Raw genomic sequence first — 22,513 nt, 5'->3', positions numbered from 1 at the left:
TGGTGCTATATAAATAGAGACATACAATACATGGAGAAAGATGTCACCCAGTCTCAAGCTGCTGCATCCTTTATGCAACAGGACGTACTCTATCTAGGACAGGAAGAAAACTAGCCACCAGCACCGCAAGTGATTTGCCCCACCCTGTGCCAGATTTATAGCACTACCTCAATGCAATGTTTATACACACTGTAAAACCTAAACAATTTTGTGAGTAAACACAGGAGGTAATTCAAATAATCTGTCCATTATGGAGAAATGGCAGAAAGAAGAGGAATCAAAGACCAACACAGAAACAGTGTGGTTTAATTCAGTTTCTTCCTGTTTCTTGTAGAAATCTCAAGTTTACTTTCATCTTAAAGCAGCAATCCACTAATAGACGGCTGCTTTACAGGTCCCTAAAAATACTCAGTGGCACACAAAAGAACGTATTTCCAGGCTCATTTTGTAGTCATGGGCGAACAGTGGTCTTCAACTGCGGTTAGCATGGTGCTCGTACCTTCATTTGATCACAGCTGAGCAAACTTCTGAAAAGGTCAAGGTAGTCCTTATAACTGGGAATTTTCCATTTCCCTGCCCTGACCTCACCAGCAGGAGCCGGCTCTCCAGACTCTGGGCCTTCCTTTCCATATCCCTCCTAGGATCATAAATAAAGTTACAAACACATTGGCTTTTAGGCAGCAATATAAAGTCAGTTATTCAGAATAAAGAGTTGTTCATTAAGCAACAAAAGAAAAAAGTGTATTCAACAAAACTACTTGAATGGCTTAGTTTCTAATAGACTGTGAGGGATCTCACAACCGTCTTGTAGCCTCATGAAGTCTAGCAAGTTCTATACTGTATTTCTGACAAACATCAGCGTTAAATCTGCTTAATTAACAACATCAATTGATGAGCTTGCCCTTAGCTTATTTTACATGGTAGTGAAACAAATGAAATTAAAAAAAGGTTTAGATACTAAAAGGTGCAATCCCTCAAATATCATATTTACGCTTAACAAATGTTAGCAAAAATAAATCCTCAAATTTATCAACGTGTAAGGATTGCCCCTGTATAAGGGGTACTTACTGACATTATATATCACCTTCCAGAATTCCCTGCTATATCTCATCTGTACCGTTTATTAGTCTCCTTCCCCACGTTAGGGGGATGGATTTTTAACTTCATCTCATTCTATTCCGATATGTTGTTCTATTCCAGACAGTGGGGATTTAAAAGCAGCAAGCCACCCACTAGAATCCTATGGGAGTTTAACTTCTGTAATGCTTAGCTGCTGTATGTTAATGCTTTTCAGCGTTAAAAATAATTATTTTCTTAATCTCTAGCATCCATGGTAACCTTTAGACTGCTCTGAGAAGAGCTTCATTTGAACCTCGCCGACACTTAATATTTCATTTACAAAGCATCATATTTTAAAATAAACAGTCCCTGAAAGGGCAAGAGGTCATTTGAAGTAAATGTATAAAAACACTGGTAAGTGGAGCTGAAAATAGCACTGTTTAGTTCCAGAGAACCACCCGATTCCCACCTCTTCTCCCACCTAACACGTTTAGGAGGGAGGTGCAGGACAGAATGGCAATTAAAACAGTAATGCAAAAATGTTACCCTTGCAAATAGGACTGGCTTGGAGCAGACTCTGATCAATCCTTGATGCACTGAAAAACATTTGAAATATTTAAGTAGACTGGTCAAGGATAATTTAACATATTCACAACATTATTTTTACCGGTTTCTTTTTCAACTCCATAGAAGCTAAAATACACAGACAGAATAAATAAATATAAAATTTATATAAAGAAGCAAAAAGGGACAGGCACTCCAAAGCAAAAAAAAAGCGTGGTATGTAATGACCAAACGTTGAGTCATTAAATACCACCCTTTTTTCCATTGGAGTGCCTGTCCCTTTTTGCTTCTTCATTCACCTGTTTTGGACGGTATGCACCCAGTATTATTCATGTTATTTTGCTTCATTAGTGAGAGCCCTGTTGCTGAATATTAAATTCTTCAGAAGAATAAGATGCATTTCAGATTCAAAACTCACCCACAGTGCTGATCAAACTCCAAAGAACAGGTCCTTTCCCTGCTAGAGATAAAAATACTTTTATGATGGACCTGCAGCAGGAAGACTGCATGTTCGGGCTGTAATGTGAAAAACTGTCAATCTGCACAACCAGGAGACGCTCAAGAACAGGAGTGTAAACTTCTGGGATCTGTTGGAGACAAAGCAGGATCTTCTTCCAGTTATATGGGTGGTAGGATTTTTCATCAATATTTGTGTGCACTAGTGGATACATTCTGGTCAATCTGTTCATTGCCTATGAATAGATCTAGACTACATCAACACGGAGGAACAGTCTCAAATAATCTGTTATTAGTGTATCAATGACAAGCTGACACTTTAAAACTCAAGTTTTATTTAAAGAAATAAAATGTTTTCCAGTTAAATATTAATACTCCTGCTACTAATGAAACATCCCATTATAGAAAGCATGACAGCTTTATGTTTTTGCAGTCACTTATGTACAAAGCAAACGTTTGCAGGTTGGTTTAGAATCAAAATCGATAAAGTTACAACGCTAAAGTTTTCGACTTACAGTGTCCAGGTGAAGTATCACACTTGCAATTGATTGAAGAAAGTTAGGCAACTGGTAAACATTGTCCTCTTCTGTGTCGGCCTCTGTAAGGTACATTTGCTTGCAGCGCTGAATAAGCTCAATGTACATTAAATCCACGTCCTTTGAACTTACTGCTTTACAGGGCTTTAAGGGGAGAAAAAATACTCACAACTTCAGATTTTACAACATAATGAGGGACTACAAAGGCATAGTTATGACCAAACATGTGTGTGTGTGTGTGTGTGTGTGTCATATATGTATGTATTTAGTCCCATATTCGTTGCAAACACAAATACTTAAATAAACAATGTGGGTCCTTCTGAAGGATGACACACAATTGGAGAGTTTTGAGGCTGTGAGCAATCACTGTCCTCAAATAACTCCATTGCAACACTGTTCTGGAATCTTCTAACACAGAATATCTGTGCATTTCCTAATTTTATCAAAGAATTAAAAGTAAAATGTGATGGGATTTAAAATGCAGTTCTTTGTAGTAGGAATATTTTATTAACGGCATAAAAAAAAAACAAGTTCAGGGGGCCCATTTTCTCTATAGACGGATAGAAATGTGTACTATTTGCTCACTTTACCAATGTAGTAACATGGTAGTAGAATTTTAGTGAAACAAGGAACACCGTGTCTATAGATCTCATCTCTAACTAAACCCGGACACGAACAGCTCAGCTTTTGTGAAGGAGAGAAGTGAAAACAATATTACCGCTGCAAAAAGCCCATATCCTATAATAGCAATGGACAATTCCTTGTTGCTCGACTCCAGTTTCCTGATTATCATATAGAACTGGTCCATGAAGAACTTCAGCTTGCCCTTGTGTGCTTCTGCATCCTTGGTAACCAGCAAAGCAATCTAGCAAAGCACAGCAGGATACACATTGCAGTGGAACAACAATGAAAAAACAACCACCATTCCTGCCAGCTTTCTGTTAACATGCCAATCCATCAAATGCATTGTTTTAATTCAGGAGGAAAATAATGTAAATAATATAAAACAATCTTTTTTTTTTTAGTAAATGATAAACAAGCTGAAGGAGCAAATATTTGCTTACAGATAGAAGCTGCTCATTTATATTTTTAAAACACACATACTAAATAAAGTGCACCGACTAATCATGTAACAGTAAAATAAATATACAAAGGTGTGTGAGTAAAAGCTTTTTTTTCTATTTTAAGGGTACGTTAGGATCTTTGTTTATTAACCATACAAATGAACAACAAGTAACAAAAATAATTTTGTGTTTATGTGCAAATACCACAAAATGTATCACTTTGAAGTTTAGAGCTGGGATATTGGTATTGATATTGGCTATTAATATGGGTTTATGAAGGGAAAAAAAGTGCAGATTACGTTTTAGTCCAATATCCAACTTCATGAGTAAATAGATTTCTTGCACTGGAAATGACAAACACAGTATGTGCCGCTATTTATTGCTCAAAAAGGGAGAAGTCCAGGCACTCGTGGAAGATGCTCCAAAACAAACTAAAGGCAATGGTCCGGTGCAAATTACAGCTGAAGGGCCATCCTGAAAAGCCCCAAAAGGTACTGCTAGAGCGTGGATGACATAATGCACAAACGGACATAAGCAAAAGATATTTAATGAGCCACAAAGTAAACCGTTTCAACTACATAACTCAGCCAGATGTTAATTAAATATCTTCTGCTTAAGTTTGCTTGTGCTTCATCCACTCGCTGCTAGTTATAGATTACAGAGCTTCATTAGCTTTGCAATATGGTTCTTGTAAAGTGGGACCATTTTACCCTGAGTGTTAATGGCTGAAACATTATTTTCATTTGAAAACAGTGTCAAACCTTCTCTTTCAAAAACACGGCACCTGTTTGAGGAAGGAGTGTAGGGCTGCGAATCCAAGTTTCTTCATGTCGTGATTTGTGTGGCCGCACCACTTGGACATTACTTCGAAGAGGGAGCGGTAATTATCCATGAGGTAGGTACTAAACTGAGAGGCATGCAAGGTCAGCAAATGTAATCCAGCTGCAATAAACAGAAACAGGGTCATGATTACTTAATAACGTTAGTAGAGATGCAACGGATAAAAGAAAAGCAAAACCCAGGCTGGGAATATTTTGATACAGCAAATGAGGGGTCAAATATAAAACAGATGAGTTTAAAGGAGCAATCCAAGACATTATTATTGTCTTATTTTTTTTTCTCAGAGGAATGAAGCAGGGGGTCTTTGGAGCTGAATCTCATTCATTTCAGCTCCGGGGACCCCTGCTACCAGAGATACTTCCCTCCATAGTGTGTGCTGGTATCTCCTGCAAGTTTAAAGCTCCCGCATTATGTGGGCCAATAAGAAGCCGCATCAGGTGACGTGGCAGCTGCCAATTGGCCCGCAGAGCGCAGGAGCTTTGAAAAGTGGCCATTACGTGAATCCTGGTAGCAGAGACGGAGAGAATACGAGAACCAACTCCGGAGGTATCTTCGGAAGCAGGGGGTCCCCAGAGCTGAAATGAATGGGGGCTCAGCTCAGGAGATCAGGAGATCCCCTGCATCAATTCTAAGTTAAAAAAAAATATAAAACAAACAATTGCCTCTAACTATATTGTTAGTTTCTTGCCCTGCTATTTCTTCTAGTGTCGGACAGCTTTTATGGCACAGGGTGGCACTTTTCTATGGCAGCTTTTAAACTGCACTGGACTCTAAAGATAGCTTCATTCTGCCCTCTCAGGGACCCAATATTTCAAATGCTTAGATCTCCTAAATTTACAAATAAAAACCGCATCGGAACGGGGAAGAAGAGATCTCTTAAAGTAAGTGACAAAACATTAACCAGCTCGGACTTAAACAGAATGGTAAATTCTGCCAAGAAAATAAAAAGGTGCATTATTGCACTTCTGGATGTGTAAAATTATCATTATCTTTTCTGTTTATTCGGTTGAACGCCAGACAAACCTGTGTTTTTCCGTTAACTAGCAATAGTAAATTAGTGGCTGCTGTTTCCACTCATATTCGCTTTCTTTTTATTAAATGTGTAGATTGCAAAAAAGAAATTAGAGGGGGAAAAAATTACTATTTTAAACGTTTTACGTCACCTAGTTTTTCACACTGACTTTTTTTAAAGCATTAAAATATACTTTCTCATAGAAAAACTCACTGGAATTCATGTTGCTAAAGATACTGCGTACTATGTCTGACAAATACCTTGGCAAATAGATTCTGATTACATTGTGCATCTTTTGGATTCCAATCAGATTATAAGAAATGTCAGTCCATGTATGCAGCACACAGTGAATACAGTATGTCCAAAAAGTAGTAGCAAAGACCACTAAAATCTATTTAGATCATAAATTACCACGAAACGCGCGAGATGAAAATATTTGGAAGCCTAACACTAGTGTTCCAAACCTCCAGGGTCTTGTTAAAAAATACAAATAGAAAAAATAATGCCAATACTAATTTAATACATAACATGTATTTATCTCACCTGAAGGAACTGCATATCTCTTAAGATCAACCTGTAAGAAATACAGTTATTTTGTTATTGGAAACAGGATGTGTGAATTTTTATTATACTATACCAAAGCATCTATTCTAAACACAATAAGGTTATAACACACACACACACAAACACCCAGCAACTTGGAAAACTTTCTACCTGAGGACTTATTGCCTTCACCGAGTAGTCAAAAATCTCTTTGGAGGTTTTGGCATCTGAGAAAGACAAATATTTTCTTGAATTAACAATATGAATGACTGTATTAGATTTCTAGCCACTCATGGAAAAAAGACGACATAAAGACTGACAATGTTTCATGTACATAAAAACCTAATTATGCATCACTAACAAATTCACTGAATGATTGGCGTCATTGCGGTTATTTATTAAGGTGCGATAGTGTCGACCAGGGCACTGTCGCACGGAATCTCCCATTCAGGTAAAAGGGGGGTTTAATAAAGCAGTGCGAAATCGCCCCTATTGCACCGTAAGAATGGACTCCTTTTTCAAGCCACTGATTTTTTTTTTTAGTCATTGATATTGTAGGTCTGAAAGAAAAAAAAATATTTTAATAAATGTTTACATTAAAAATTAAAAAATTTAAAAATGTAAAAATGTGTTGTCTAATTTGAATAATACACTTGAATAAATATAACGTATAATATGCACCATTCCTATGATGCAGTCAGTGAATAATGTAAATCTGGCATTGGGGCTTATTCATTAATGTCCCATTCAAATCACTCTATTGAATAATTCCCACTGACAGTGTTGCTGAGCCGAAATTCTATAACAGGGGCGCACAAACGGTTTTGCTGCGCCCCCCCCCCCGACAGATGCCCCCCACCTTACCTTACCTCATTTGGTCATGTGATGGCATTTGACCCGCAGCGTCATTTGACATCACATTACCACGGCAACTGTGATGTCGCGTGACCCCGCAGCGCCATGGTCACGCGTCCTCAAGCCGTCTGAACATCAGTAAGTAGAGGTTGCAGAAGCCTTGTGCAGTTCCCCGGCATTTAATTTAAATGCTTCGGGGAACAGCGCGGGACCTCTGCAACCACCCGCGCCCACCAAAGAAATCTCAGTATCCCCCCCAGTTTGCGCTCCGCGGCTATACAAATCCAAGATGGGGGTCCCAAAAAAATTGGAGCAAACTAACATTGTGAACTGTTCATTGTTAATTTTCTCAAACTTGTGAAAATGGGAACAATTTTAGCAATGTACAAGAATATGAACGAGTATGAAATAAATACAAATACTGTAGAGTATTCTAGAGTAGAGTGGTTCCAAGCACCAGTCCCCATGAACCCCCAACAGGTCAGGTTTTAAGGATATCACTGCTTCAGCACGAGTCAATCAGTAGCTCAGTCATTTTGGTCGAGCCATCTGTGCTGATGTCAGGATTTCATTAAAGGAGCAATTCAAGCCCTGTTTTTTGCCCCCCTACATGGGATTGAAGCAGGGAGTCTCTACAGACTTCCCTAGCGGGTGCCATTATCTTTCTTCTGTTTAAAGGTCCTCGTCATGGCCGCACCGGATGCCGTCACCGATTCCTATTGGCCCCTAGGGCGCGGGAGCTTTGAATGGCTATTACATGAGCCCAGCTAGCCCAGCCGGAGTGTGAACCGGCACCTACTGCAGGGGGAAGTATAGCTGCAAGCAGGTGGTCAGAGCAGCTGAAGTGACTGGGGTTCAGCTCCAGAGACGCTCCTATCCGATGCAAAAGAAATTTCATCAAACACTGCTCTTGGATTGCCTCTCTAAAACCTGACCTGTTGGGGGCTCATGAGGACTGGAGTTGGGAACCACTAGTATAGACCAATTATCTGTGGACCAGCAGAATCTCATGTACTATACATTTTACTGCTGGCGAGGTGCTGGTTTGATAGCGGGGTATTGCGGCGGCGCGATCGGGTGCTCGGGTTTGGCGCATTCGCAAAAGAATCTTCCATCTGAAGATCCCGGCGCATATGTGCAGGGATCTCCGGAGGGCAGAGGCAGCAGCAGCCACCCAGTCAAGGTCAGTCACCGACCCGGTCAAGGTCTGTCACATATCCACCCAGTCAACTCACCCACCCACCCACTTCTTATTAGGAATGTACTCCATTTTATTTTTTTAAGTGGGGGCAGGGCTAGATGGCGAGTAGATTTTTGGGCGATTTGTCAAGCAATATATATATATATATTTCTCGCACAAATAAAAGCATTTAGTAAGCCAGAGAATGGTATCGTCTATTTATTTTTAAAATATATATCTCAAAGTGTTTCCCCCATGGAGAAATCAATAAACAGCACTCAAAGATGTTTCTTTTTGCATTCTGTATTGAAAATACATACCACGCTTAAATCCAACATTTTGGTCCAGAAAGGACCTTCCTCAGCACTACCCTGAGGAAGGTCCTTTCTGGACCAAAACTTTGGATTTGAGTGTGCTATGTATTTTCAATACAGGTTTCTTTTTGCATTATCTTTGAGGGCTGTTTCTTGATTTCTCCATGGGGGAAACACTTTGGTTTGTTTATGCTCATGCACCAGAAAATAAAATGTCTTGTTGGAGTGCCAGCGGCGTGTGTGTGTCTATGTGTATGTATGTACACACAGACACACTGCCTATTTGGGAGAATGTTTTCATCAAGGGAGCATTGGTGGGATGTTTTCCAGTTTTTGGGCTGTAGTGTTTCTTTTCTTCCACACTAGAGAAAAAATAGGCTATGTGCTTTACATACTGTAAGCCAGCTTCCACATTGCATCTTGTTTTTCACATGGAAAATAGATTCATCAAAAGTTAGTCTTGTGACATTTTCAATCCTAATGCCACAGGAACGCACAAAAACTGCAAAGATTGTTTATTGTCAACAATTTGAAGCCGTTGGCAAGAAAATGTTTGCAAACGTCTTAAGTGCCTGACTGCACATAAATGCTCGTGATCAGAACGGGTCTTCGCCAATTCCCCATGTTAGCAGAATTAGGAATGCTTGATTATATATGCTATAATAGAAAACTATTGGAGGATTCAACAAAAGTTTACATTTAAAGAAAAACAACACTCCAAAAAAGGAAGGAAATGGGGAACTAAGTATACATTAACAATTTAGACTCACAAAGTGCATTGCTAAATAAAATATTACAGCTTTACCTTCTTCCACAGATTTAGTAAAGTTAATCAGAAGTGCAGCCAATCCCTTCAGACACCCAGCTACCACTGGTAGTTTAGGCTCTCTAGTTGATGAGGTCATCTAAAATAAAGAATGAGATTAAATTGTAGTAAATAAAAATTTGGAGTAGTCTTGTGTTTATATATAGATATACAGATTTAGCAAGACTTACTGTCCATGTGGCCACAAATGTTTTTATTTTTTTTATACTGGGGCCTGACCGCGGTCACAAGGACAGAAAGTTTTGCGCGACCTGAAGGATTAACATTGCAGGGGTACATGCTTTTGAGTGGGATCAGGCAGCATTAATCCTTCACTTGAATGGGCCATGTGCAGATAAAAAATACCAGTACTCACCTTCCAATTGAGCTAAACAGCCACCTGCAGCTGTCTCTCTGTCTGGATCCGCGTACCCACAGAGCTGAAGGTAAGAGATACTGGGCTGTCTGTATTTCCTTACCCCCGGATGATGTAGATGCTCGAATATGGCTCTACATCATGAGGGGGAGGCTGTATGACCATATTTGGTCATCTATATCAAGGGTGCTGGAGTGTTGCGCGTCCTATTCAGCTCCGTTGATGTAGATGACGAAATATCGTCATACAGCCTCCCCCTCATGATGTAGAGCCATATTCGGGCATCTACATCATCCGGGGGACAGAATTACAGACAGCTCAACATCACTTACCTTCAGTCCTGGGGGACACAGATTTAGACGGAGAGATGGAGGCACGGCTGCAGAGTTCTGTGCAGCTCATCTGGAAGGCGAGTATCGGTATTTCTCGCCCTGCAAATGGCCCAAAAGTAGTCCCATTCAGAAGCATGGAAGCCCGCAGAGCTAATTCTCCTGGGCCGCAAGAGCTGTAGCCACAGCACCAATGACAGCACGTCTTGCTACAGTACATCTGCAATTCCATGCAGGATGTATCTATATCACACATTACATTACTTTCTTGCTTTCTTCTCTAGTTATCATTTTTCTTTTTTTTGCTTAGAGGAACACTTTGTTGATAAACAAAGCAAAACAGTAGGTATATTATGAAAATAATACAATGTCAAGGGATACAGTGTAACTGAAATCTTTAGACCACTTTTTGACAAGTGGAAAATATAGAACATTATAGCGGAGAACCCCGTACAAAGTCTCATGCAGGATAAGGTGTGGCGATGCAGGAAATAAGAGTAGTTGGTAGTCTGGTCCATTTCTCAGTGCCAATCTACTTATACTAGTGTTTATCGCCAATTCCTATTAATTGCTAGAAGTTCAACTGTTGATGTTGAAAATGAAGAAGTAGTGGCTGGCAACGTGGCACTGGTATCTTATCCAACACTGTGAACCAACGTTAACAGAAAAGAACATGATTTTATTTAGAAAGTCAGTGATGCAGCACCTGTGTTTTTAATTCTCCTAGATAAGCACGGAAGAGTTTCTCAGAGTTGTGAAGCATGTCACTAGGTTGCACCTCTCCCAAAACACCCAGAAGCTCATAGATTTTTTCCAGAACTGCAAAACAAGAGAGACTTATTTGTAACATCTTTTCTGTAGAACTGTATTCTTGTTAGTGTTAATGCTTGTGTACATAATGAAGCTTATTACATGTTTACATTGTCAAACATTTATTACACTTCTAATTTACCATAGTCCTGGGAAAGACTGTCCCTTTAAGCAGAAATTCCACAAATACTACTGATTTATCTACTCTATACAGATCGCTGCAAACCCTGCTACATTGTAGTGTTTCATGCTAATTTCTTCCCTAAGGAAACAAATGCAAATGTTTGCAACTACACATTAGAGGGAATAAAATATTCTACTTCTAAAGGAGCAATTCATACCCTTGAAAAGATTTTTAATACAGGATTGAAGCAGGGGGTCTCCGGAGCTGAATCCCATTAATTTCAGCTCTGGGAACCCCCTGCTTCCGGAGATACTTACCTCCGTAGGGTATACCAGTAGCCGCTCTGGCTGAGCTAGCTGGGGTTTAACGTTTAAAGCTCCCGCGTCACGTGGGCCAATAGGAAGCCGAACCGGATGACGTCATGGCTTCCTATTGGCCCAACGGATGGGAGAGCTTCAATTGATCCTTTAAAGCAGCACTCCAGGTTGCATTTTTTTGGTCATAGTATTGAAGCAGGGGGTCTCTGGAGCTGAACCATGTCTTTCATGTTAACCAATAAAACAGCAGTAAAGTTCATTACGTAGAGGCGCATTAGCAAGAGCAAGGAGGGCAGGCTGCCAAAACAAAAGGTCAAGGTCGTTCAAAATGGGTGCAAATGACTACCAAACGAAAAACCCCATCTTCCCAATGAAACTACTCTTCCAGGCTCATTTGAAATGTAACTCACTTGGTCATTTGATGATGGTTAAAACGTCACTTTACCTGTATCGGAAATTTTACTTTTTGTTGCAAGTTCCCCATAAAACTTATTGAAGATTTCACCGACTTTAAATTCTTCAATTGTGCAGGAGTTCTTCAAAAGCTGAAGTAACTGAAATGACATGAAAAAACATAGGAATCACAGCCTGAAAAAAATCCATCATATCGTCATCACAGATGAATTTGATGGAGTTAAAGCAAACCATGTGTATTCACTCACAGTAATCTATTCATACATATTGCTTTAGCTAGGCCCACAACTCTGAAGTGAAGCTAATTTGAAGCTTGCCAGGCTGATTTGAATCTGATATCTGAATATTACAGATATAAGAGGATGTCATTTTGCCACAGTCCAAGAAAGTCGGCCAATGTGAGATGTTGCAATGACTACCATGAGCAGTGGCAAAAAGATGTCTCTGTCAGATCAAGAGATGTTAAAGCAGCAATAACTCCCAGAAGCCAATAGGAGTTTAACTCCAATATTCTTATTATTATCTTGTCTCCTAAGCATTTACTGCTCTTTAAAAAAAAAAAAAAAAAAAAATCATGATCTTAATAGCAAGAGCTTTATTTTAACCTCAAGACACTTCATATTTGAAACACTTCTCTCTCCTAAATTAAGTATCAGACTTAAAAAATAAAAATAATATTGGAAAGGGCAAGAAGAAAGACATCTTAAAATTAAAATATAAATAAACGACAAGAAAGGGGCGATTAGCAGTGGTGCTCTTGATAATGGCTCCATTGGGGGCAGAAACGTTGAGATTAAATTACACCACCCTTGACCTTGGAGTGCCTTTCCCGTATATATATATATATATATATATATATATATATATATATATATATATATATATATATATATATATATATATATATACACTTTATTAGCACCATCAGTTGGTATATATATGACCAACTGATGGTGCTAATAAAGTATCCCATTTGGGTAACAAAATACACTCATGTAGTTCGTGGGGGGTGAGCAGGTAAATCACACTTTGAATCACCAAGACTTGTATTGAAAATGATTCTGTGAATGAAATTTAAAGACAGAACATAGTGATGTGCAGCTAAGATGTTTACTTTGCAAAAGAGAGAAGGCCACTTATAATTTGGCATAAGTTATAAGTATGTTGGGACACATTCCAGCACAGAGGTAAAGCAGAAAATATTATATTGAACGCTGCGTCTTTTCCGTGGTGTCTCCACTGCATGGTGGAGCTGGACTTGTCCCCCCATTAGGGCAGCATTAAATGTGACCCATCAGAGGGGGACAAGCCCAGCTAACACTGCAGTTCCGCTCCTGGGTTCACACAGACTAGTTGCTGCAGCTGGAGAGGATCCACATCCAGCAGACCTGTTCCAGCAGCTCGCTGATCTCTTTTGGACCCCTCCAGAGTGTCCTGCATGCCTATTATCCACATTTGTTTGTGAGTTTTTAACTGTTATTATTTCAACTTTATTAGTAAAATCGATTTGCACTATGTATTCTCGTTTATTCCGGAGGCGAATATGGAAGCTTCTGCATCTACCCCTAGACCCATGGAGAAGTGTTATCCTCATTAATGCTGGAAATCCTGTGACACTTGTGAGTGCATTAAGTATATGTTACCCTAAGACGACACCATTGTTAAACGTTATTGCACTATTTGTATTTTCTCTGTGTTTATCTCCACACATTACCCCGGGAAGATTCACTCCCTGTCTTTGTTCGCATTACCTTTAAAGACCTTTTTGGAAAGTCTTTACTGCAGCAGCAGTCCACTGGGGTTGTATTATTCATTTATATTCCCATATCACTTTTTCATGTAAACATTTGCGCTTCTTTGGTTTACACAGGCACACACTACAGTACCTTAAAAATAATAATAATTGCAGTGCACATCTATTTTACACGCCAGTCTGAAACCACACACCTCGTTTTTTAAGTGCTGAAGAATGAAGTTTGAATGGTAAGGGAATTTTTGTTTTTACCTTAATCAGTAGTTCCAAAGCTGGGATTTTACATTTTGCAGCCTTTTCTTTGGTGTAAACAATGATGCATAAGTTCTATGGTTAAACAAAAAACATGTGTTGGTTTACGATATACAGAGCTGCAAAAATAGGAGAACGTTCAAAAAACCCTAAATTGAAAGATTACATGCACATATTTTAATTTAAAGGCATGTTAATACATGCATAGATGTTATTAAATGTATACAGGCAATAATAGTTGGCTATTCCTTTAAGAAATATCCCTCATCTCAGTACATTAAAGAGCGAGATATCCAGACGAGAACCAAGACACATCACATTGTTATGACTGGATAGATATTTGTAGAACACATATAGGAATATTAGCTATAAAATAAAATGTTTTTAATTGTTTCCTCACATCCTAAAATCAGTTTAATTTCTACAAGTGTATTCTTTGGCCTATTGTAAAATAGGCTTCTAAATTATCGTTTACATCAAGCAATGACGCAATCATGCCACAGGTAGAAATCAACACAAGAATTGCTTGTTAAGGAAAGTAAACAACAAAGATTAACTATATTTTCACATAACAATATAATGTTAAAGAAGAAAAATAGTAACAGATATTATATCAATAGTAGACGTTAATAGCATATTAGCACTTGCTTCTTTTAATCTACTAGTAGTGTAGGGACGTCATTTTGAAAGTTCTCAGTCTCCTGGACATTCCAGATATCATTATTGAGACAATTGTAAAGCAAACTGTCAATTGGTTGAGTCCTGTGCCCTTAAACATTATATACAGTATTTACATTATTTCCTAGATATTACAGGGTTTCCCTAGGATTGAATAGTAATGTAGTGATCATGTCCCAACAACACATCACACCAGAAACATCTATGGTCAGATCCACACAGGATCACAGTTAACATTGTTAACTCTCATAATGGGTCGTTCGCAGAACCAGTAACAGCCATAATGTTCCCTTGACGTAACTAACACAATATCAAAGGTAAGGAACCAGCACTCAAACCTTCATAGAGATAGAAAAAATCCACACAAGCTAAATGCAAGTAGTTGGGTTTCATTTGGTGCTCAAAAAAGAAGGGCCAAGTGGTCACGAAACATGTTGCGATGTGTGGGGGGAAATAGTCTTGTGACCCTGTTCTTTTGTGCACCAAGTTAAGCCCAACTATTTACAATTAGCATGTGAAGTTGTTCCTAGCTCTATATTTTGTTTTGAGTGCTGGTTCCTTACCTTTTGTTCTTCACATAGAGGGAGATATATCTCGGAATATCTTACTATAGAGGGAGATATCTAGGAATTTCACAACCAGTCTTTTCAAGGGATTGCATATACAGTACCGTAGTGAGTGTATTATAGCTACATTTTTCAACAAATTAACAAAAAGCAAATTATATGCAAAATCAACAGCCATTGAATATCTCATTAGCATAGGCTTAACGCCATGTTAACTTAGCACTACCTTGCGTTAGCTTCCAATTAAACTCGTCTTACCTAAAGGTAGCATTACTCCCATCTACACCTTTCCCTATTCCTCCAAAATCCATATTTCAGGGTCTTGATGGGGGTAATGCTACCTTTAGGTAGATCTGAACTAGCATCTTGTTAGATCCCTGCGTTAAGATTAATGGACTCCTGTGGATGTACTGTTAGGGAGCCTCTTTTGTAGCTCTTTAGCACTAAGGCTGAGGACCCGCTGAACGCGTCCGCATGGACGTCTTGCTTGCTTGCTTGCAAGTCACTGCACCGCGATCTGCGGACGACTTTATTGGCGCGAGGGCGTGGCCAAAATGGGTCAGAGGGTGTGGCCATTGAGCCCGGAGAAAGGGGTGGAGGAGGTTGTGGGTGAAGGAGCAGAGGTTGTGGGTCTGCAGGAGGGGGGTTGTGGGTCCGGGAGGCTGTGCGTCCAGGGGGAGAGGGATAGGGGCCATCTACTTTGCACACACAGGCACACATCCCTCCCAAGCCGCCTCCCTCCCGTAGCTCCCCTCCTTCCCTCCTCATTGGCTGACTCGTGCACCACATGATGCCTCAACGCTTCTATCACCAGAAGCTTGCAGCTCCGGCAGGCTGACGCGTCACAGCATGCAGTCGGCCCTGTCGGAAGGAGGCAGCGGGGACCAGCACACTTGAGGTAGGGGGCTGGTGGCCCACGTGCACGCGGCCACCGCCGACCGCAGCGGGGCCTCAGCCTTAGGTCTGTTACAGTTAATACAATGTCCTTTCCGGTCAAAAAACAGAGACTTAACTTAACGTTGGTGGGCTTTGAAGATACATGTTATATCTTAACGAGACGTTAATGCAGGTTAGCACCTCGTTAACTCAGTAACGGACCTCTGTGGATCAGGGCCCATGAAGTTGCTAACAACTGTATAGGAAAAACAATAAAATGCCGAAACATGGCATTTATAGTTACTACATACATAGTAAAAAGATATATATTGACACGGTCTGAGATGAAACTTTGGATATTAAATATCAGGTGTATTATGGTAGATTTTTTTAATTTTTTGGAAAGGCCAATTTGTACTGCTTACCTTCAAATTTAAGGCGTACGGCTGCACATTATGACCAATTTTTTCCAAGAAAGTGAACAGGAATTTGAGTGCTTCTTCCCTGCAATCTCGAAACTAAAGTTAGGAAACAATAGTCAGTGACATTTACGCCAGTGCCATTTGATAAAAATGTGAAGATAAGCACGTAAGAGGAGGTAGCACAAAGAAAAGCAGAAGTTACTGGATGTCAACTTACTTCATCGATGCTGAGACTTTTGTGGACAAACACAGGAAGGCCAAAGTCTTTGGAAAATATCAAGGAGGTCTTCAAATCTGAAAGCAGGACATAGCATATTTAGTATTGACATCTTAAAGCATCAAAACATCTGAATTATTATGTGTTTTTTTTAATAAACAGTTCTGTAGTGTTAGATAATAATTACTGTTGTTGTTTTTGTTCAACTCTTCATGCCATCTTTAATCAAAGCATCCTTTGATATCTATAGTAGGTTTTAGCTCACAACTCAAGCAGTGCAAGATATTTGCAACTTTCCTGTTTGTGATACTTTGTTACCACTGTTCCCAGCAGTTTGAGCAGTAAACTGTAACAGATAATGTTACCTTAGTGACTGAAGGATTGATTAAAACTGAAAGGCAGCCATTATGTCAGGCACACAATCAGGATTCTTACTGATTTATAACAAGAGCACCGAATGATTGCTAGTTTATGTAAGAATGTAGAATTATACATCATTACATGCTTTCCATATACAAATAAGAAGGGGAATAAAAGAGGGGGTGGGGGGTAAAATGTACAGCAGCATAGCCCAGCATAAGGCCCTAATTATGCAAGAAATCGCCGGTGGTTGGAAATCAAATTGCTGAAATCCGATGAATGTTTACATACCAGCGCGCCGCCTGGAGCTGCAGTGCGGCAGTCAAAATTGTTTTTGGCAGGCGACTGCCGCTTTGCGTGAGCGGATCAACCAATGAGGGCAAACCGCTCATGGCCAATCCACCACCACCACGCCTCCTCTCTCTCCTGTATGATCAAGATGCTGCTCGGCGGCAGCACAGGGTGACGTCACCGGATCCCGCTCAGCCGCATCTGGTATAATCAAGGCCTAAGGAGCCTACCATACCCTTCGGGAACTACAGGCCAATCACCTGCATGCTGACCTAACCCATTCTCGGCCAGATAAGCCAAAACAAACATTACTAAGGAACACATTGCCGCTTAAACCCCAGTAGTACTGAAAAGAACGGATTAATCGTTTATTCCCTCTGGTGCTTGTAGATCTATCTGGATGCAAAAGGATTAATACACGATCATATCAGGGTTAAACATGTCATTTTCTGTAGCTTACACTTTTTTTTTTCTTATGTCATCTTAAAATCAATTTTAGGCTCTGTAAAGTGATTTTAAAGGTTTTTTTTTTAATGAACACCACGTTTATTGAATTGTTTCTATTGGGTAGAGGGGGAGGGTTACGGCAGCGCCGCTCAACTCCTGTCCTCAAGCTCCCCCCAACAGGTCAGATATTCAGGATACCCCTACTTCAGCACAGGTGGCTCAATCAGTCCCAGCTTCAGCACTAGTGGCTCAATCAGAGGCTCTGTCTTCGACTGAGCCTCCGATTGATCCACTTATGCTGAAGCTGGGATATCGTGAAAACCTGACCTGTGGGGGGGCTTGAGGACTGGAGGTGATCACCTCTGGGTTATGGAATAAAAAAAGGGAGGGAGTGTGGGACTTATATTTTGATGCTGTAGTTCTTCAGAAGCATACGCTTGGGTCGTTTTTAGTTTAAATATTAATTGCCCGCAATCCAATCAGAATGCAGGATTTACAAAGTGTGCATTCTTTTACAGTCTTTATAATTCATTGTGTCTAAGGCCGCGATTATAGTAGCGGCGTGCGGGCGACGCCGCGCGCATCTGGAACAAATGTGTGTACCCTCATGATGCCGCCCCAAGAGCGCGCGATTCTCAGCAAGACAAAGACATTTCTCTTTGCCGCGTGACGGCTGGGTCACGTGTGCGTTTCAACAAATGAGGGTGAACCACTCACGTGACGTCATGGCCACACCTCCGCCACATCGCAATTGACTAGTGCATGTTTCGCACGCGGCCACGGTAATCGCGGACTTATGCTGCGCTTATAGTGCCGGCGACGTCAGGCTGCGGTCATTGGAAAAATCAAATTGAGATGACTTCCAGCGATTGCGACCAAGCCGTTGCTCAGCACTTACTATAAGCGCACGCGACGGCAGCAATGCATTTGTTTTGACGCGACGTAAGGGCTTATATACCAAGTGCTACAAACTGATTTTTGGGCGCATAATTGGTGCACAGAAAATGCTATTTAAATTACTCTTGTGTGCTCCTATTAACTTGAAATCTCTCCCTTAGCACCATCAGCATCAAAATGTATTCTCTGTGCCCAGAACTGAACTGAGCTTGGTGTACAGATGTTAATGGTATTTATTAAAACACAAAAAAAATTCTGTACACACAAAAAAGTAGAAAGTGCGTCAAAATCGTCCACCAAGGTAACCCCTCCAGTGCCCTAATAATGGACGGTGTTCATCATCAATAAAAGTGCACCTATGACGTACACTTTATCTCATTGGCCTCTGCTCATTTTTAGGGGATGAGCACTGATCGCGTAACATACCCTGTCACATCCGGTCAGAACAGAGACGGCAGCCACGTGATCACTGCGAAGAGCAGTCACATGATGCGGAAGTGCCACGGCCTCCCGCACTGAAAGGGCTACATTTAGTGTAAGCCCAGAATTAAACTGCTATGTATCAACCAAAAATGTATTTGACTCAGCACTAATGTTTTATTATGTAGGTTACCAAAATGTATTATTTTCACAGTACATATGGCTATTATAAATTACACTAACAAATTTTATTTACCAACACTAAATATCAACAAAACATTTGTTTTAATTTAAATTGTCATAATCCTGTGTTCAACATGAAGGAATGTGTCACAAATAGTGTCAAACAAATGATGCATCATACATATGAATGTTTCATACATACATAGCACATTACTTATTAGCACTGACACAAACAATATGTTTCCATAGAATCTTAGCACAAAGGCCCCAACGTTTCCTACTGTTACACTGTAACTTTAGAGTTGCACCATGGTTGAGAAACTGCATGCATATAATGTGCAACTAACTTGAAATCCATCATCCCCATAATTTGTATACAACATGAATGTATGTACAACTTAGTAGTAAAACGCAGGACAAATAAATAATCCAAACCAAACGTGTGCCCGGTTTAAACGGGTTTAGAGTTATCGTAATTATGCTTTCTATTTTTACAATGTATTCTAACACAGGTGATACCTTTTAGTGGAACAACGTGAGAGTTCTTCAGAGTAATAGTCTGAGAGGTAGGCAGGTGTTAGCCACCACTGACACGTCTTGTGGAGATCTTTAATGGTTGAGTACAACTAAATCTATTTATTGATGAAATGTTTTACCAGGAAGTAATACATTGAGAGTTACCTCTCGTTTATGGTGGCCTCTCATATTGGTTCATTAAAATGCATTACTACCAGTGTAAGCTACTCTAATATTTGTAGACAACAAGTCAACACTAAACATTTACATATACTAAATATATAACAATATTGTCACTGCCCAAGATATAAATCAGAAAACTTGATACCAGAAACTTAATTTTTAAAGAAAATATCCTACTTCACGACTAGAAACAACTACTATGGACAAGAAAGTATAAGAAACATATAGCCACCAAAGGTCCATACACTAGAGCATGGAGTTGCCAACACCAGTCCTCAAGGGCCACCCACCAACCAGGTATTGGGGATATCCCTGCTTCAGCACAGGGGACTCAATCACTGGCTCAGTGTTTGACTGACTGAGCTACCTGTGCTGAAGCAGCGATATCCTTAAAACCTGACCAGTTGGTGGCACTTGAGGGCTGGTGTTGGCCACTCCTGGTCCAGAGTCTCCAAAAGATGACATCACTCATATCTCCGCTGAATGAGGATTGCTTAGAGCTGTGTGTTACTACCCAAGGAGCAAAAATATTACATTCAGTTTGTGGGGGAGATGGGTTCTTTTGTCAGGCACAGCACCACTACTTGTTAAGCTTCTTCTAAGGCGTGTAATATAATGTGCGCACGCGTCAATTATAATTGACTGTTAGCCAGACGTTTATATACTTGGGACGCACGCACGCACACGGCCAACCAGGGAAAATACAATAAAATTGTATTTTCACACTGCTGCCACGCCGCGAACCAATTACAGCGCAGCCTAACGCTGTGACGTCAGAGTCACGCCCCCTAACCGCTTGCACCCGAGCAACTAAACGCGCACGCCCCATGCAACGCCGGGCGCCCACACGCACAGCAACGATGACTATATAACAAGCCTAACACGGGCCATTTGTGCAGCTCCATTTTATACAGCTACATCTTAACCCCTTCTTTGCCAGAGGGGCCAGAAACCGTGTACAGCTCAGACATAGGGAGTGATGCACCATTGCAAATTTGGTTCAAAATTGACACAAATTGCATCATTTTCATCTTGCATCAGTGTATCAAGGTCTTTGCGCCACCTTGTGATTTTGAGTAGCAATATGAGTTAGGCCCCGATCAGACAGGCTGCTACACGACGTGCGCAACTCTTGTATGTTTGACAATGGGAGTTGTCAAAAAGAAACAACTCCTCGCGGCGAAGTACAGCGTTGTCAGTGCTGCACTTGGAGACAACTCAAGTTGTAATTTCAAGCGGCAGCCGCGTCATGTGTATTTCGCCAGCCAATTACATTACACACAGACTTTGTTTTTCTTTTTATTACATGGATGACGTAAGTCCCGCCTCCAAGTCGCGTCATTTAGTCTGCTGGGGATGAGCACACATCGCCCTGCAGAGTCGTGGACGTGTAGTAGCCTGTCTGAGCTCAGCCTTAGGCTGCGTCCATGGTTATTGATTGCGTGCTGGGGCGCGCGGAGGCTGAGGGAAAGCGAGTGCTTTCCCTGGCCCTAGACTGCGCGCCGTGTCGGGGGGGGCGGGCCAGTGACGTCACGGAGCTGATTCGCCCTAATTGGGGGAACCGCTCACGTGACCGGACCTGCGCTCCGGCAAGCGCGAAAATGTCACATTTTGCTAAGACTTACGCTTCCGCACGCTTGCGGAAGCGAGCCCCTGCTAAAGCCACTCTCATTGCAGCTGCAGGGGCTCAGCGCCGAGCATAAGCGTGCCTCAGCACGGGTCAGCGCATAAGTCCGAGGCCTTAGGGAAGAGAAAGGCCACGTCCATAGTAAGCGTGACCGTGTGAGGGACGATCAAAATGCCGCAAGGCAATGAGCGCAGACAGACCGCGCGACGTGTAATCAAATTGTATTTTACCACGCAACTGCAGGTCACGTGCACAGTTCAACCAATGAGGGCAAACCTCCAGTCACGCAATCCTACAAGCCGTGTATCACTCCGGCTACAGGCAAGCGTGACGCGACGGGCACCGTGGACACAGCCTAACAGAGATTACGAGATGTAGAAAACTCTGCGTCTCCCTCCACGTTTGTATCTTGATCAAAACAATCTGACAGGTTTGAAGTGGCATAAACTTTTTCTGGCCAACAATTTGTGTCACAGAAACACTTTGATACATTTGACACAAAACAGAACAATATATACACACATTCACTATTTTGTTATATTGCTTGCCCCCTCTGGTAGGGAAGGGTTTAAACAGGAAAGGACAGGGGATGGAGATACATTGTACCAATATGGACTGCTTATAAACCCATCAGCAGCCCGTGTATTGCACACACCCAGCTCGCTGCGCTGCACGGTAGTCACACACTCCTGTCCCAGGCTGCGCAGGAGGCCGTGCGCAGTCACACACACCAGCCCGGGCTCCTGGGCCCGCAGGGAGTCGTGCAGCTGCTGGAGGCTGCCCTGCACACCGCCTGCTGATTCAGCGGGGGCCGCCACGTCTCCTCCTCCTCCTCCATGATCATCGTCATCCCGGGAGCCGCCGGGCGAACAGGACGAGGACATGTCACACGCGCACTGACAGGAAGAGAAAGCCGCGCGGCGAGAGGGGGGCGCGGCGAGAGGGGGGCGGGGGGACACGGCGAGAGGGGGGCGCGGCGAGAGGGGGGCGGGGGGGCGCGGCGAGAGGGGGGCGGGGGGACGCGGCGAGAGGGGGGCGGGGGGGCGCGGCGAGAGGGGGGCGGGGGGGCGCGGCGAGAGGGGGGCGGGGGGGCGCGGCGAGAGGGGGGCGGGGGGGCGCGGCCTCACTCAGCTCACACGTGGAGGTGGGCGGGGCCGATAACTCCATCCACACGGCGCTGCGTCCCCAGACCTTGAAAGGGTTTGGATGAGACCAGCTCATGTGCGG

At 41.8% G+C, this 22,513-nt stretch overlaps 1 protein-coding gene across 1 annotated transcript in view; it reads right to left on the bottom strand.

Moving 5' to 3' along the window:
* PRKDC (protein kinase, DNA-activated, catalytic subunit) overlaps window positions 1-22,217 on the bottom strand; it is a 174,678-nt gene extending 152,461 nt beyond the window's left edge. Inside the window, 15 exon segments of the mRNA XM_075588499.1 lie at window positions 500-637; window positions 1,606-1,655; window positions 2,042-2,210; window positions 2,595-2,759; window positions 3,334-3,480; window positions 4,464-4,621; window positions 6,075-6,105; window positions 6,246-6,301; window positions 9,229-9,328; window positions 10,640-10,752; window positions 11,630-11,738; window positions 13,604-13,678; window positions 16,149-16,241; window positions 16,363-16,439; window positions 21,942-22,217. Of these exon segments, the coding sequence (XP_075444614.1) occupies window positions 500-637; window positions 1,606-1,655; window positions 2,042-2,210; window positions 2,595-2,759; window positions 3,334-3,480; window positions 4,464-4,621; window positions 6,075-6,105; window positions 6,246-6,301; window positions 9,229-9,328; window positions 10,640-10,752; window positions 11,630-11,738; window positions 13,604-13,678; window positions 16,149-16,241; window positions 16,363-16,439; window positions 21,942-22,170 (1,710 nt within the window). The 5' untranslated portion in view covers window positions 22,171-22,217.
* Between the last annotated feature and the right edge of the window lie 296 nt (window positions 22,218-22,513).

Source organism: Ascaphus truei, chromosome 2 (assembly GCF_040206685.1).
Source record: "Ascaphus truei isolate aAscTru1 chromosome 2, aAscTru1.hap1, whole genome shotgun sequence".
NCBI lineage: Eukaryota > Metazoa > Chordata > Amphibia > Anura > Ascaphidae > Ascaphus > Ascaphus truei.
Note: the sequence above shows the minus strand (reverse complement) of the source record. Positions and strands in the feature narration are given on the sequence as shown.